The 16,090-nt window shown below is 32.4% G+C and overlaps 1 protein-coding gene across 8 annotated transcripts in view; it reads right to left on the bottom strand.

Moving 5' to 3' along the window:
- LOC137641476 (aspartic and glutamic acid-rich protein-like) overlaps positions 1-15,875 on the bottom strand; it is a 26,181-nt gene extending 10,306 nt beyond the window's left edge. Inside the window, exons 1-10 of one of the 8 annotated variants that reach the window (XM_068374072.1) lie at positions 12,453-12,502; positions 11,814-11,903; positions 10,472-10,553; positions 8,935-9,057; positions 6,858-6,938; positions 5,933-6,028; positions 3,631-3,708; positions 3,367-3,459; positions 1,608-1,746; positions 815-955 (exon numbers count right to left, since the gene is read on the bottom strand). In XM_068374072.1, coding sequence (XP_068230173.1) covers positions 815-955; positions 1,608-1,746; positions 3,367-3,459; positions 3,631-3,708; positions 5,933-6,028; positions 6,858-6,938; positions 8,935-9,057; positions 10,472-10,553; positions 11,814-11,856 — 876 coding nt within the window. In that variant the 5' untranslated portion in view covers positions 11,857-11,903; positions 12,453-12,502. Of the gene's footprint in view, positions 1-814; positions 956-1,607; positions 1,747-3,366; positions 3,460-3,630; positions 3,709-5,932; positions 6,029-6,857; positions 6,939-8,934; positions 9,058-10,471; positions 10,554-11,813; positions 11,904-12,452; positions 12,633-15,723 lie in introns of those variants that run through there. The other 7 variants (XM_068374073.1, XM_068374074.1, XM_068374076.1 and 4 more) reach the window with 7 other exon arrangements.
- Positions 15,876-16,090: the final 215 nt, after the last annotated feature.

The raw sequence follows: 16,090 nt of genomic DNA, 5'->3' as shown, positions 1-16,090 counted from the left end.
ATATATATATATTCATATATATATTTATTTATATATTTATATGTATATATATATATGAATATATAAATATACATATATATATATATATATATATATATTTATATATAAATATATATATATTTATATATATATATATATATATATATATATATATATATATATATATTTGTATATTTATATATATATATATATTTATATATTTATATATATTTATATATTTATATATATGTGTATATATACATTTATATATATATATATATATATATATATATAATGTATATATATTTATATATGTATATATATATATATATATATATATATATATGTATATTAAAATTTGTGCTCATCCAGAACATAGCAGATAATTGATTTCCTCTCAATAATGTAAAATATTTTATAGCACGGTCTTGTTCACATCTTAAAAGATATTATTTCTATTTCATAAATCTAAACAGTAACAAAGTGCTAACTCATCCATATCACAATATATTTGCTTACCCACTCGATTATCCCAGCAATTTTAAAGCATATACTCGTCAATACATAACAAATATTGATTCTTATTTATCAATCTCGGCTATATTAAAACAGTTTATCCACAAGATTATGATGAATTTATAGTTTTCCTTTTTAGAGTCGATGCAGTATTATAATAAATCACTCACTGACTCACTCACTCACTGACTCACTGACTCACTTGCTCGCTCACTCACTCACACACTTTCGGATCTCCAAAGCTAAATCTAAACACTATCACATTAAGATCATAATTTTACATGGTTGTTAATAGACCAACGTCCATCTTTTCTCTTACCGAATGAGCAGCGTCGTGAATTTTATCAGCAGCATCTTCTGCCACGTCTTGGATGGTGTCCACAGCGCCGGAAACCTTATCTCTTATCGTGTCGAGGGAATCTTCTAGGGCGTCGCCTACGTTGGCAAATTTGTTATAAAACTGTAAGGACACGAAGGACTTCTGGTTAAATTGGAGCTATTAGTATTATTCCGTTGTTCATCAATAGTCCTGTGGTATCTAGGCATGGATGTGGTGATGTGAATTTCAGGAAATGATGCCCTCGATAGAGTGACAGGCTAGTTGTTTTATCATTATATTGCTTATTCAGGAATTGTTATGCAGCCATATGTGTATATGTAGATATATAAAAGTATACATATATGAATATATATATATATATATATATATATATATATATATATATATTTGTGTGTGCGTGTGTGTGTGTGCGCGTGTGTGTATATACTGTATACAATATATGTTTGTATGTATACATATATGTACAGTACGTCTGTGCTTGTAATATGTATGTCTGTATATATATATATATATATATATATATATATATATATATATATATATATATATATATATATACATACGTATATATACAGTATATATATGTGTGTGTGTACACTGCATACACCATTTATTTGTATGTACATATATGTACGTTGCCTATTATGTATGTCTGTATATAAATATATATAATTATATATATATATATATATATATATATATATATATATATATATATATATATATATATATATTTGTACATTACTTTCATCATCCACCATTCTGTTCTTACCCAAGTACGATAACTATCGTCGTCTTCCGATTCCCCATCTACGGCTTCGACTCCGTGTGCGACATCCGAGGCTTGCACAGGCGGCAATGGCTCCACTCCGAAACTTATCTCATCGTCCAGCTGATTGATCTCTGGTTGCCTGCAAGTTACAGAGATATGCAGAGGGGTAATTAACCGTATCATTAATATCATTATTTTTGTTATTATTACAACCGTAGATGCAACCCTTTCTGGGAGAGCAGAATAGTGCTGTCCGGAAAGGGAGCTGAGAAGTAAAGAATATATTAGAAAAAAAATATTGAGAGCAAGATTAAAGGAAATAATTACCATAAAAATTTCCGTTTTATCTCTCTCTCTCTCTCTCTCTCTCTCTCTCTCTCTCTCTCTCTCTCTCTCTCTCTCTCTCTCTCTATCTATCTATCTTTATATATATATATATACACATACATATTCATATATATACATACATACATATATATATGTATATGTATATATTTATATATACATACATATTTATATATATACATATATATATGTATACATGTATATATTATATACACATACATACATACATATATATACACAGACATACATACACACACACTACACACAAACAAGCACACACACATATATATATATACATATATATAGCCTACATTTATATATATATATATATATATGTATATATATATATATATATATATATATATATATATATATATATATATATATACAGTATATATTTGATCTCTGGTAGGCAGGATTTTTATGGGACTTATTTCTAATAGCAAATTTTATTTTCTTATTTTATTTTTCCTTCTTATGCAGGCTATACTAACATAGGCGGATAGTTATACCTGAATTAAATTAAACCGCTTAAAACTATAGTAAAGGTTTTCTTGATCAAAGTAATATAAGTTCCAGCTCTAAGAAATAAGTTAGAGAATATAGAGACTCTTAGCTTTGTTGTAAAGGGCAGGGATATAACAACTCAATTTATAACTCGAGGTACTCTGGGAGGAACAAAGAAACTATTATAGTAAGTTTCGCTGTTCAGTATTTTTATATGTTCGTTAAATACTCTAGGGATAATTACGAAATTTAAAAATAGGATATCGTTGTGATGTTCATGATTCGAGTATAAAAATTAAATCTATAATACTGGTAATTTTGTCCTGAAGTTTCTTTTAATGATCTGTATCGTATTCGTTATCAAAATGATTATCAAGTTATTACATAAATAGAGATCGTTCTCTGTTGGGATATTTTTCTTATACTTATAAACATTTTGACATTTGAATCCATTACAATTATATCAAAACCCATAATTTTTTTTTATTAGTTTATTAATTTCGTAGAAGATACTTATGTTGTAGTTTATACGAATGCCATAGTATTTGTGTTTTGGTGTGCTTGAATATTGATAAAGGGCCAGTTTAGCTAACAGATTCTATCAATTATTAGTTTAGTTTTAATTATTAGTAAAAAAAGCAATAGTAAACTAGTTTCCGAATTATGAGTGTGTTCCTGTTTTTTTTTCTTTTTTTTGGGGGGAGGGGTGTCCATTCAAACCTCCCCCCCCCCTTCAAAGAAAAAAAACGTGTTGAAAATGTGGAAGATCAGTCAATTGATAAAGTCGATCAATTGATTGTAAGATGGAAGAAGACACGCAGTAATTACATTTGCAAAACCAAGAATCTAGACAGAAAATAGGTTAGAGATGATTAGGAAAAACAAATTAATGGTTATGAAAACATACCACGGATTGTATCCAACACCCTCCACGTCGTATTTAACATAGCCATTCTGTTGCTGAATATGCCCACCTTTGATCTGCCTCAACTCTACACTTCTGTATGGATACCAGAAAAAAAATATACAATTAATATAAATCCTGTGTTTACGTTATTGTGAAAGGCGCATTATTTTCACAAGTGTCCTTCGCATTTTATAGATTTTATTTATTTTTTATTTAATTAACAGCGAAAACAGTTTTGAGTAATGTGAAGAATCAATTATTTACCTGGCATGATCCTCATGGCTGTCTTCAAAATTATCCTCATCTTCGTCGGGATAATAGTTGGGATCATCTTCGTAATTTCTGAAACATAGATAAGTTTTGCATATTAGTTATTCTCTCTCTCTCTCTCTCTCTCTCTCTCTCTCTCTCTCTCTCTCTCTCTCTCTCTCTCTCTCTCTCTCTCTCTCTCGTATATTTTTAAATTACTCATTCATCACACATGAGAAGTGATTCACATATTTGTTTACTCCTGTTTGTCCGTTTATAATAATTGAGCAAAGAAAGGTGGAATGAAATATAATTCTTCGCAATTAATTAATGATTTGAATATAATAATAATTACAACAAAGATTTTCTATTACTATTGTTTAAGGAAATCAAGATCAGACAGCGAATCTTTAAAAGGACTTATTATTATTATTATTATTATTATTATTATTATTATTATTATTATTATTATTATTATTATTATTATTATTATTATTATTATTATCATCCAAGCTAGCTAAAACCTAAGTTGGATGCTATAAGCCTAAGTACTTCAATTGGAATAGAAGCCCAGTGAGGAAAGGAAATAACCAATAAAGAATGTGAGAAGTGATTAAGGAAAATATGAAATATTTTACGATAAGTAACAGCGTTAAAATACAACTGTCATATAAATTTAAACAGACATATCAGGAAGGTCATTCCATAATCTAGTAACAGCTGGAATAAAACTTTCTAGAATATTGTGTAGTATTGAACCTTAGGATGAAAAAGGCATGACTGTCAGAATTGATTGTTGTGGCCTGGTGATCGGTAGACGGGGGTTCGAGTCCTGCTCAAACTCGTTAATTCTTTTAGCGTCTGCAACCTTACCATCCTTGTGAGCTAAGGAAGTGGGTGTTTGGGGGAGCCTATAGGTCTACCTGCTAAGTCATCAGCAGCCATTTCCTGGCCTTCCGTGGTCCTAGCTTGAGTGGAAAGGAGGCTTGGACTCTAATCATATAATATATGGTCAGTCTCTAGGGCATCGTCCTGCTTATTAGGACAATGTCAATGTCCTTTGCTTTTTCCATTGATAAGCGACCTTTATATCTATCGCTACTTGTAGGATGACACAGTCTGGGAAGATCCTATTGTAAAGAATGGTCAGAATTATGAAAAATCTAATGCAATATGAACTAATAAATAACTCGAGGATGGTGCTAGAGATTGATACTCAGATCAAGGTTAAGGAATTTAATAGATGGCAGGTTTGAGATTGAGCAGCTGAAGACCAGAGATGAGAAAAATATTCCAAACAAGGTGGTATGAAAGAATGAAAACATACCCTCGGTATACAGTAGATTGAACACTGAAAATCTTAAAAGAATTTCATAATGAGCCCATTACTTTTTGCAATTGAAGAAACAGTGGACCGAAGTGTTTCTCAAAAGAAAATATGTAATCAAGACTCACAACTAGTATTTTAGATAGGTTGTATATATTTAAAGAGACATTGTCAATACAAAGATCGGGATATGAAGGTGGGTTTTGTTATGGTTCAGCTTCATGTCACATAATTTGCACCATGCCGTGAATTTTAGCTAGACCTTTATTAATTAATTCTGCAATCGTAGGTCTACAGTCAGGAGATAGAATTGATGCAAAGAGAGTAGCAGTATATTCATATGTAGAGTTTGTTTTCGAAGCCAAACCATATATCATGCGTATACAGCATGAAAAGTAATTGGGTAAGAACACTACCCTTATGAACACCATATATTATATTCCCCTAATCACTAAAGTGCTCATCGACAATTAACCTTTGCACTCTAATACTTGAAAATCCAATTGTGATGGTGTATTAAATTCTTCATTCCTGATCAATCTCTGGCATCGTTGTTCAGTTTGTTGTTTTCATAATTGACCATACTTACATATAGTTCTTCCCAAACTGTACCATCCAGTACTTAGTAATAGGTATGTATTAAATTCTTACAATCTTGTATTTTTACATCACAAGGCTCAATATCATACATTAGTCTACAAATTTTATTGCATTTGCGACCCATTTGTGGAATTATTTTCCTAATCTAGGAATTGTATCAGTTCAAACTTGTTGCAAAAGCTTTTATCTTGAATAGATCTGTTACAACTTTCTTACTAATTCCTAGATATTTTATAATTTTTGTTCATTACTTCTCATATAGAGTGTATTTATTTCCTTGTGGGAGCCCTAATACTTGTAACATTCTGCTTTTCCAAATATAGTTGAAGCTTATTTAGTTAAAAAAAAAAAAAGTTTGGTGATGAATTAATGACTCGCTTGGCATCATACTCATGGCTATTGTGTTCAGCATGATCATCATCATCGTCAGGATGATCATCATCATCATCGTCGTCGGGATGGTAGTCAGGATCATCTTCGTGACTTCTGAAATAGTTTTACCCATTAGTCTCTCTCTCTCTCTCTCTCTCTCTCTCTCTCTCTCTCTCTCTCTCTCTCTCTCTCTCTCTCTCTCTCTAACTTACTCATTCAGTGCACCTGAGAAGGGATTCACATATCGTTTGTTTACTCTTGGTTGTACATTTATTATGATTATGCAAAGAAAGGTGGAAGGAAATATAATTCATTGCAACCAGTTAATAGTTTTGATATTGTAAGAATTACAACAAATATTTTCAAAGGATATAAAGGAATCAAGTTCAGACAGCGAATCTCTAAATAGGTTAGTCACCGAGGTCACCATCAACCATTTTATTTATTAGATTCTTTATTCCTAATCTGGATATTAACTTCTATCATTGTCGTTAAGTTAGTTAGTTAGTTAGTTAGGTTTTTTTTTTTTTTTTTTGACCATCGTTTGCATTCAGATCATTCTAGAATACCACCCAGTTCTTAGTACTACTGTGAGTATTCCTTGCCTTTACCATCATAAGACTCAATATTATACTGTATTCTATAAATTATTTTCGAAATGTAACCAGATGATCTTCCTAATCACGCAGTTCAGTTTGTAGAACTTCAGTAATGCAAACTTATTCCTAATCTCTATTTACAGTTTACAATTATGACAGATCTATTCCAACGTTGCTACTGATCGTAAAATATTTGATATTTATTACTTTTCATCTATAGTATATTTATTTCCTTATGGGATCCCTAATGGTTTTAGCATCCTGTGTTTCCAACTAGAATTATAGCTTAACTCGTGAGAAAAAAAAAAAACGGTCTTAAGTTATGAGATGAATTAAAGACTCACTTGGCATCATCCTCATGGCTTTTGTCCTCGGGATGATCTTCATCATAGTCGGGATAGTAGTTGGGATCATCTTCATAATTTCTGAAAGATTGATAAATAGGTTCTACTCATTAGTTCTCTCTCTCTCTCTCTCTCTCTCTCTCTCTCTCTCTCTCTCTCTCTCTCTCTCTCTCGTGTATTTTTGCATTACTCATTCAACACACATGAGAAGTGATTCACATAATGTTCCTTTACTCTCCTTTGTGCGTTTTTAATAATTATGCAAAGAAAGGTGGAATGAAATATAATATATCACAATTAATTGATAATTTTGACATAGTACAAGTTACAACAGAGATTTTCAAAAGACATTTTTTAAGGGAATCAAGATCTGACAGCGAATCTCTAAAAGGACTTTGAATTCAAGTTAAGATACAATAACCCCATGCCTCCAAAATAGACAGTTTATTATTATTATTATTATTATTATTATTATTATTATTATTATTATTATTATTATTATTATTATTACCACCCTACCTAGAATAGCAGGATACAATAAGCCCGAGTACTTTAATTGGTATAGCAGCCTAGTGAGGGAAGTAAATTACAAATAAACTTTACAAGATGAAAATGAAAACAGATTAATGTCCACATATTCAACGGAAAAATATTTGCAACGATTTTAAAGTTTTCAAGTTGTACCGATTCAACTGCCAAATTAGGAAGGTCATTCCATAATCTAGTAACAGCTGGAATAAAACTTTTAGAATACTCTGTGGTATTGATCATTGTGGTGGAAACGAGAAGACTGTCAAAATTAATTGTTTACCTAGTTTTACCCACAGAATGATACAGTCTGGGAAGATCTGAATACAAAGGTGGTTAGAATTATGAAAAAGCTAATGCAACATGCACAAAGAACTAACTGAAAGACGGTGCTAGAGATTAATACTCAGATCAAGAGTAAGGAATTTGATAGATCGCAGTTTTCATCCAGCAAAATAAAATGAGAGTGAGCAGTTAAAGACCAGACATGAGGAAAATATTCTAAACAAGGTAATTTGAAAGAATTAAAACATATCATCAGTATACATTGGTTGCTCACTGAAAATATTAAAGGACTTTCAGTATAAGCCCATTACTTATTGTAATTGAAGAAATAAAGGACCGAATGTGTTTCTCTAAAGTAAATTTACAATGAAAATTTACGCAGTATTTTAAATGAGTTGCTTACAATTAAAGACATTGTCAATACAAAGACCTAGGTATTGAGGTGCCACTATTTGTGACCTACTTACAATTGTCCGTTGAGTGTTCTTATGGTTCAGCTTTATGTCTCATAATTTGCACCACGCAGTGATTTTAGAGAGATCTTTATTAAATGATTCTGCAACCATAGTTCTACATTCGGGAGATGAACTTGATGCAAAGAGAGTAGCATCATCTGCATCTAAAAGAGCTTGTCTTCTAGGCCAAACCACATATGCGTAAACAGTGTGAAAATTAATGGGCAAAGAACACTACCCCGATGAACACACCATAGTCAACAAGGTGCCCATCAACATCTATTTACAATCTATTACTTGGAAATTCAATAATGATGGTTTATTTAATTCCTTATTCCTAATCTAGATATTAATCTCTGGCCTCGTCGTGCAGTTAGTTCTTTTCATAATTGAGAGCACTTTGCATTTAGTTCTTCCCAGACTGTACCATCCAGTACTCAGTACGTAGTTAATTATAATAATCTTGTATTTTCCATCATAAGACTCAATATTATACATTATTCTAATTTTATCGCAGTTGTGACCCAATTATGGAAAGAGCTTCCTAACCTAAGAGTTGTATCGGTTCAAACTTGTTGCAAAAGCTTTTGTGTTGAATAGATCTATTTTAACTTAGTTACTAATCTTGAAATATTTTATATTTTTTATTCATTACTTCTTTTATCCAAAATATATTTACTTCCTTGTAAGATCCGTAATGCTTGTAGAATCTTGCGTTTCCAACTAAGGTTGCAGCTTAATTCGAAATATATATATATATATATATATATATATATATTTTCAAGTGTTTGACTGAATTAAAGACTCACTTGGCATCATCCTCATGGCTTTTGTCTTCAGGATGATCATCATCATCGTCAGGATGATCATCATCATCGTCAGGATGATCATCATCATCATCGGGATGGTAGTTGGGATCATCTTCATGACTTCTGAAAGATTGATAAATAGGTTTTACTCTCTCTCTCTCTCTCTCTCTCTCTCTCTCTCTCTCTCTCTCTCTCTCTCTCGTATATTTCTAAAATACTCATTCCGCCCACATGAGAAGTGATTCACATGCCGTGCGTTTGTGCGTTTATAATGATTATGCAAAGAAATTCACTTTTGATGGCATTTGTGGACTATAAAAGGCCTTTGATTGTGCCAATTTTGTGGAGAGTCCTGCGTTATTATGGAATTCCTCTTGAATATGTAAATTTGATCAAGTCTGTTCATGAGCATAGCAAATGCAAAGTTAATGTTAGTGGAATCTTATCAAATGAATTTCCAGTAATAGCGGAGAACTCCAAGGGAATGTGTTGTCACCTATATTGTTTATCATCTTCATGGATTTTGTAATGCGTAGAATAGTTGGAGATGGTGGAGAAGGATTGGACTGAATTGGTAATAGGAACATTTGTTGTCCTAGATTATGTTGATGGCACTGTGCTTATTAGCAGAACACTACAAGATTTGCAGTGTATGCTTATCTGAATGCATGAAATATCACAGGAGGTTGGGCTCAAGATAAATATAAGAAAGACAGAGATGGTGAGAACGGAATATGTAATGGAAGATGAAATATCATTGGAAGAAGAAAGAATTAATAAGCTTGAATCATTTAAGAATTTAGGAACAATGATCTCTAGTACAGGGCATTTAGAACTGCAGTTAATGAATGGTTGAAGAATACAAATCAGACAATGGGTAGGTAAAGTAAAATTTGGAAATCAAATCGCCTGAAATTGCATATAAGAATCAGGTTATATATGTTTAGTGGGATCTCGGTTAGTGTATGGACATGAGTCATGGTATGACAATGAAACAATCTCCAACAAATTTATAAGGTTTGAAAACAAAGCCCTCAGAAGAATATTTAAAATTAAATGGCAGCACAGGATCAGAAATGAAACTATAAGAGACGTTACTCGAGTGCCAAATATGGATGAGATCATGTTGAGGAGTAGATGGAGATGGTTTGGTCATGGTTTTCGCATTCCCCAAGAAAAATTAGTCCACCACACATTTTAACTGGGCTCCACAAGGACTAGAAGAGTTGGAAAACCCAGTCCTACATGGCTTGGAACGATGAAGCGTGGCTTGGAACGATGAAGCGTGAAGTAGGAAATGATTAATGGAGAAGTATTAAATTAAAAGCTCAAGATAGGGACGATTGGCGAAATCTAACCGAAGCCCTTTGCATCAATAGTCGTACATGAGGATGATAATGATGTGTTTTTATTTCCTTATGGGAGCCCTAATGCTTGTAGCATCCTGCGTTTCCAACCAAAGTTATAGCTTAGTTCGTAAAAAAAAAAAAAAAAAATCTCGGTTTTAAGTGGATAGCGGGATGAATTAAAGACTCACGTGGCATCATCCTCATGGCTTTTGTCCCTCGGGATGATTGTCATCATCATCGGGATAGTAGTTGGGATCATCTTCGTAATTACTGAAAGATTGAAAAATAACTTTTACTCGTTAGTTTCTCTCTCTCTCTCTCTCTCTCTCTCTCTCTCTCTCTCTCTCTCTCTCTCTCTCTCTCTCTCTCTCTCTCTCTCTCGTATATTTTCAAATTACTCATTCATGACACATGAGAAGTGATTCACATATTGTTTACTCGGGTTTGTGCGTTCATAATAATTAAGCTAAGAATGGTGGAAGGAAATATAATTCTTTGCAATGACTTGATTATTTATATATAATCAAAATTACAATAAAGGTTTTCAAAGTCTAATATTTACAGGAATCAAGACTAGACAGCATATATGGCAGAGGCAAGGGACAGTGACATTGCCCTATTGAGCAGGACAATGCCATAGAGACTGACCATATATACATATGATCAGTGCCTAAGCCCCCTCTCCACCCAAGCTAGGACCAAGGAAGGCAAGGCAATGGCTGCTGATAACTCAGTAGATAGACCTTTAGGTTTCCCCCAAACTCCCCATCCTTAGCTCACAAGGATGATGAGGTTGCAGCGACCAAAGAAACTAATGAGTTTGAGCGGGACTCGAACCCAAATTTATCGTTCATCAGTCAAGGAGGTTATCACATCGGCCACCACAACCCTTATATCTTTATCTACATAGGTGTACATTCAGGAGAGGGAATTGATGCAAAGAGAGAACCATCATCTGCATTATGTAAAGAGTCTATTTTCGAGGCCAACCCATAGATCAAGCCCATATAGTATGAAAAGTAATTGGGTAAGAACACTACCCGCCTCTTCATCGGGAGGATCAGGCAATGGCTGCTGACGATTCAGCAGGTAGACCTATAGGGTCCCCCAAACTCACCAATCTTAGATCACAAGTATGGTGAGGTTGCAGACACTACAAGAAACTAAAAACCTTGAGCGGGAATCGAACCCTTTTCCGGCATATTGCCAGGCAGGGACGTTATACACCACTTCCTATAGTCACCAAAGCGCTTATCGACAATTACTATGGAATAAAGGTTGCCAGACATTTACCGTTTTTTCAATGAGCATTTTTAACAGCGTATTACACCCATTTTAACGTTGTTACTGTTCATAAAAAATTTTATAATCCCTATTCATTTATAAATTAGTTATTTCCTGATTTTCTTTCCTCACTGTGCTCCCTGTAGGAGCTCTAATGCTTGTAGCATCCTGCTTTTCCAACTAGAACTGTAGCTTAATTCGAAAAAAAAAAAAAAAGATTAAGTTTGGTATAGATTAATGACTCACTTGGCATTCTCCACATGGGTGCTTTCTTCAGGATAATAATCATAATATTCAGAATAGTCCGGATAGTAGTTGGGATCGTCTATGTAACTTCTGAAAAAAAAGAGAAGTTTTACTCATTAGTCTCTCTCTCTCTCTCTCTCTCTCTCTCTCTCTCTCTCTCTCTCTCTCTCTCTCTCTCTCTTAACTTATAAGTTACTCTTGGAACACAAGTAGGATGATATTTACTCATTGTTGTGCGTTTATAGTAATCATGCAAAGAGAAGTGTAATGAAATAATAATCTTCGCAGTGATTTAATAATTAAGATATATTTAATTCACACCAAAGAATTTCCAAATGCTATTATTCAAGGCAATCAAGATCTAAACAAATTAATCTTCAAGATATCTTAGAAATCAAGTGTAGAAATAGATGAAATATAATACAAAAAAGATTAGAAAGAGTTGACTATGAAATGAACCTCGACATTACTAGAATTCAATTAAAAAAAGAAAAACAATTTTTATACAGATCATATATAAAAAGATATATTCACCTCTCAAAATCGTAGTCTACTGTGAAATGAATATTGGCATTACTAGAATTCAAGTTAAAAAAAACCATAATTGTTATAGAATTCATACACAGAAAGATAATTCACCTCTCAAAATAGTCTAAACTGAATAGTCCCGCTGGCACGTCCCTCTCAGAACGCGCAAGCGCTCTTCCACCCGGTTTGAAAATTGGAGATGACCTGACATGACCCAGCTCGGCGACAAGCATAAGAGCCAACACGACTCGCAACTTGGTCACCCACATTTCTGCTGGTTTTGAGTTCCTTCTGTTGGTATGAAATAGAAATCAGGCAATTTAATTGATATGGTAATTTTATTATTATTATTATTATTACTTGCTAAGCTACAACCCTAATTGGAAAAACAGGATGATATAAGCCTAAGGGGTCCAATAGGGAAAATAGCCCAGTGAGGAAAGGAAGCAAGGAAAAATTAAATATTTTAAGAAGAGTAACAACATTAAAATAAATGTATCCTATTTGAACTATAAAAACTTGAACAAAACAAGAGGAAGAGAAATGAGATAAAATAGCGTGCTCTAGTGAACCCCCAAGCAAGAGATGGAAAGAGGAGATAAGGGGAAATTAGTTCAGTCTAGTTATTTTAAGTGAATGAATGAATATGAAGGAAATTCAAGTAATGTGGAGATGGGAGAATAGATGTGAAACGCAAGTTAAGAAAAAGATGAAAAATTGAAGGGCGAGGAAATTAGTGAATCAAATGTTGAGGTAAAATTTCAGAGAATTATTAAAAGGATAAACAAAGAGTATCCAAGAAAAACTAAGATTTGAGGAAAACGCTAGTGAGTTAGATATTATTATTATTATTATTATTATTATTATTATTATTATTATTATTATTGTTATTATTATAATTATTATTATTATTGTTATTATGATTATTATTATAATTATAATGACAATTACAATTATAACTATAATTATAGTTATAGTTATTTATTATTATTATTATTATTATTATTATTATTAGCTAAGCTACAACTCTAGTTGGAAAAGCAAGATGCTATAAGCCCAAGGGCTCCAGCAGGGAAAAGTAGTCCAGTGAGGAAAGGAAATAAGGAAATAAATTAACGATATAAGTAATAATGAACAATTGAAATAAAACATTTTGAAAACAGAAACACCATCAAAACAGATAGTAAAGAAAAAGTCGAGTATGGAATCGAATAGTGGAAGAAGGTTGAGGTACTGAATCCGAAGGAATTCTTTTTCACCCAAGAGGTTACTGCACTGTAATTGTTCAGTGGCTACTTTCCTCTTGGTAAGGGTAGAAGAGAGACTTTATCTATGGTAAGCAGCTCTTCTAGGAGAAAGACACTTCAAAATCAAACCATTGTTCTCTGGTATTGGGTAGTGCCATAGCCTCTGTACCGTGGTCTTCCACTGTCTTGGGTTAGAGTTCTCTTGCTTGAGGGTACACTCGGGTGCACTATTCTATCTTATTTATTTTCTTGTTGTTTTGTTGAAGTTTTTATAGTTTATATAGGAGATATTTATTTTAATGTTACTGTTCTTAAAATATTTAATTTTTCCTTGTTTCCTTTCCTCCCTGGACTATATTCCCTGTTGGAGCGCCTGGGCTTATAGCATCCTGCTTTTCCAACTAGGGTTGTAGCTTAGCAAGTGATAATAATAGTAATTAAACATGGTACTAATAAATCAAAAGAACAAGTCAAAGGAAGAAGCGAAGCAAAATTTAATGGGATGAATAAAGCATCTGTCAACATTAGAGAAATTCTATTATAATGACGAACATCAGAAATGTTTTTTGGATTATAAGTTGTAGTAGTGAGTAACATTTATTTTGATTTAAGGTGAAAGAAATCTTAGTTTTATGTAAAAAAAAAAAAAAAAAAAAAAAAAAGGTTAGCTCGTAGTTCTTATGTTTTAAGACTTATTCTTGCTGTGAGATGACTTATTCTTGCTGTGAGATGATGCAACTGAATTAAAAACAAATTATATATCTCAAATTAAGGTAAACGAAGTACAAAACATAGATATTCTTATAACGTGAATTTATCAACTCCGAATACTTATTCCAAGGTCAATATATGACTTATATCAACACTTGTTCATGTGTTTTACACTTGATGTAAAGAGTAATAGGCTTCTGAAGGTAGTTTATAACGTACCCCATTCATGTACGGTATATTATGTGCGTCATAATTATTTTTGATTGTCTAAACATTTATGTCAAAAATCCTATTATTGACGCCGATAATATCATTCAGGGAATAATCAACGCCTCAGTATTTTGCAATGTAAATAAATACTGAATGCCTTAACCTGAAATAATTTCCCTTCCATTTCAGTTTTAGAGATCGATGTATAAGAGTGGTTTTCACGCAAAGAAGTAAATATTAATTTTTTTAAAGAAATTAAGATATACATTTTTTTTGATTTCCACTTTTTCGAAATTGCCACGTTTATAGTAATTATTCACTTCGACGATAAGTTAGCTTAAAGTTGGCCTACTTCCTTTCATGAAAAGATTTCTTATTAATTTTTTATCATTATTATTATTATTATTATTATTATTATTATTATTATTATTATTATTATTATTAGCTAAGCTACAACCTTAGTTGGAAAAGCAGGATGCTATAAACCCAGTGGCAACAACCGGGAAAATAGGTCGGTAAGGAAAGGAAATAAGTAAATAAACTAAAAGAGAAGTAATGAACAATATACAATATTTTAAGAACAGTAACACTATTAAAACAGATTTTTCATATATAGACTATAAAAACGTAAAAAGAGCAAGAGGAGGAGGAATAAGATAAAAAAAAAAGGTGTCAAAGTGTACCCTCAAGCAAGAGAACTCCGCCCAAGACAGCGGGAGACCATGGTACAGATGTTATGTCACTATCCAGGACTAGAGAACATTAGTTTGATTTTGGAGTGTCCTTCTCCTAGAAGAGCGTCTTTCCATTGCCAAAGAGTCTCTTCTATCCTTACCAAAAGGAAAGTAGCCATTGAACAATTATACCTCAGTAGCTAACCTCATGAGTGAAGAAGAATTGTTTGGTAATCTCAGTGTTGTCAAGTGTATGAGGACAGAGGAGAACGTGGAAAGAATAGACCAGACTATTTGGTGTATGTGTAGGCAAAGAAAAAATGAACAGTAACCAGAGATATGGATCCAATGTAGTACTGTCTGGCCAGTCAAAGGAGCTAATAATTATCTAGTTGTAGTATCTTAACGGGTGGTTTGTGCCCTACCAACCTACTGGCTACAAAATATATATATATATATATATATATATATATATATATATATATATATATATATATATATATATCTATAATGGTACCAATATACAAAAATCAGACATACCTTTAAGTATCTTATGACTATCTCCTGTACGAGTAGAATTCTGAACTTGAAGTGTGACCGGTGCTCTGTTTGAGGAGCGACTGAACTATCTTATCATGTGTCCATCCGGTTGTTGGCCGGTCACTGTTGTACACACCCTTGATATCTTGGAATAGCTTTTTAGGGTCATGCGCATCGATACTTCAAATTGATGATGTAATTCGATTATTCCCGAAACTTGAAACAGGAATAGTGAATCCTTTTTTTCTTTATTGATTTATTTTATGACCTATATTTTGTGTTGAAATTCATTATAAGTTTCATTTCATATACACTTTATTTAATGTTTATTCTTTAAAATAAAAAGTTTTATAATGTCAAGATAGCA

The sequence above is a fragment of the Palaemon carinicauda genome, chromosome 5 (genome assembly GCF_036898095.1).
Source record: "Palaemon carinicauda isolate YSFRI2023 chromosome 5, ASM3689809v2, whole genome shotgun sequence".
Lineage (NCBI taxonomy): Eukaryota > Metazoa > Arthropoda > Malacostraca > Decapoda > Palaemonidae > Palaemon > Palaemon carinicauda.
The sequence above is the reverse complement of the archived record's forward strand: the minus strand, read 5'-3'. Positions and strand labels throughout refer to the sequence as shown.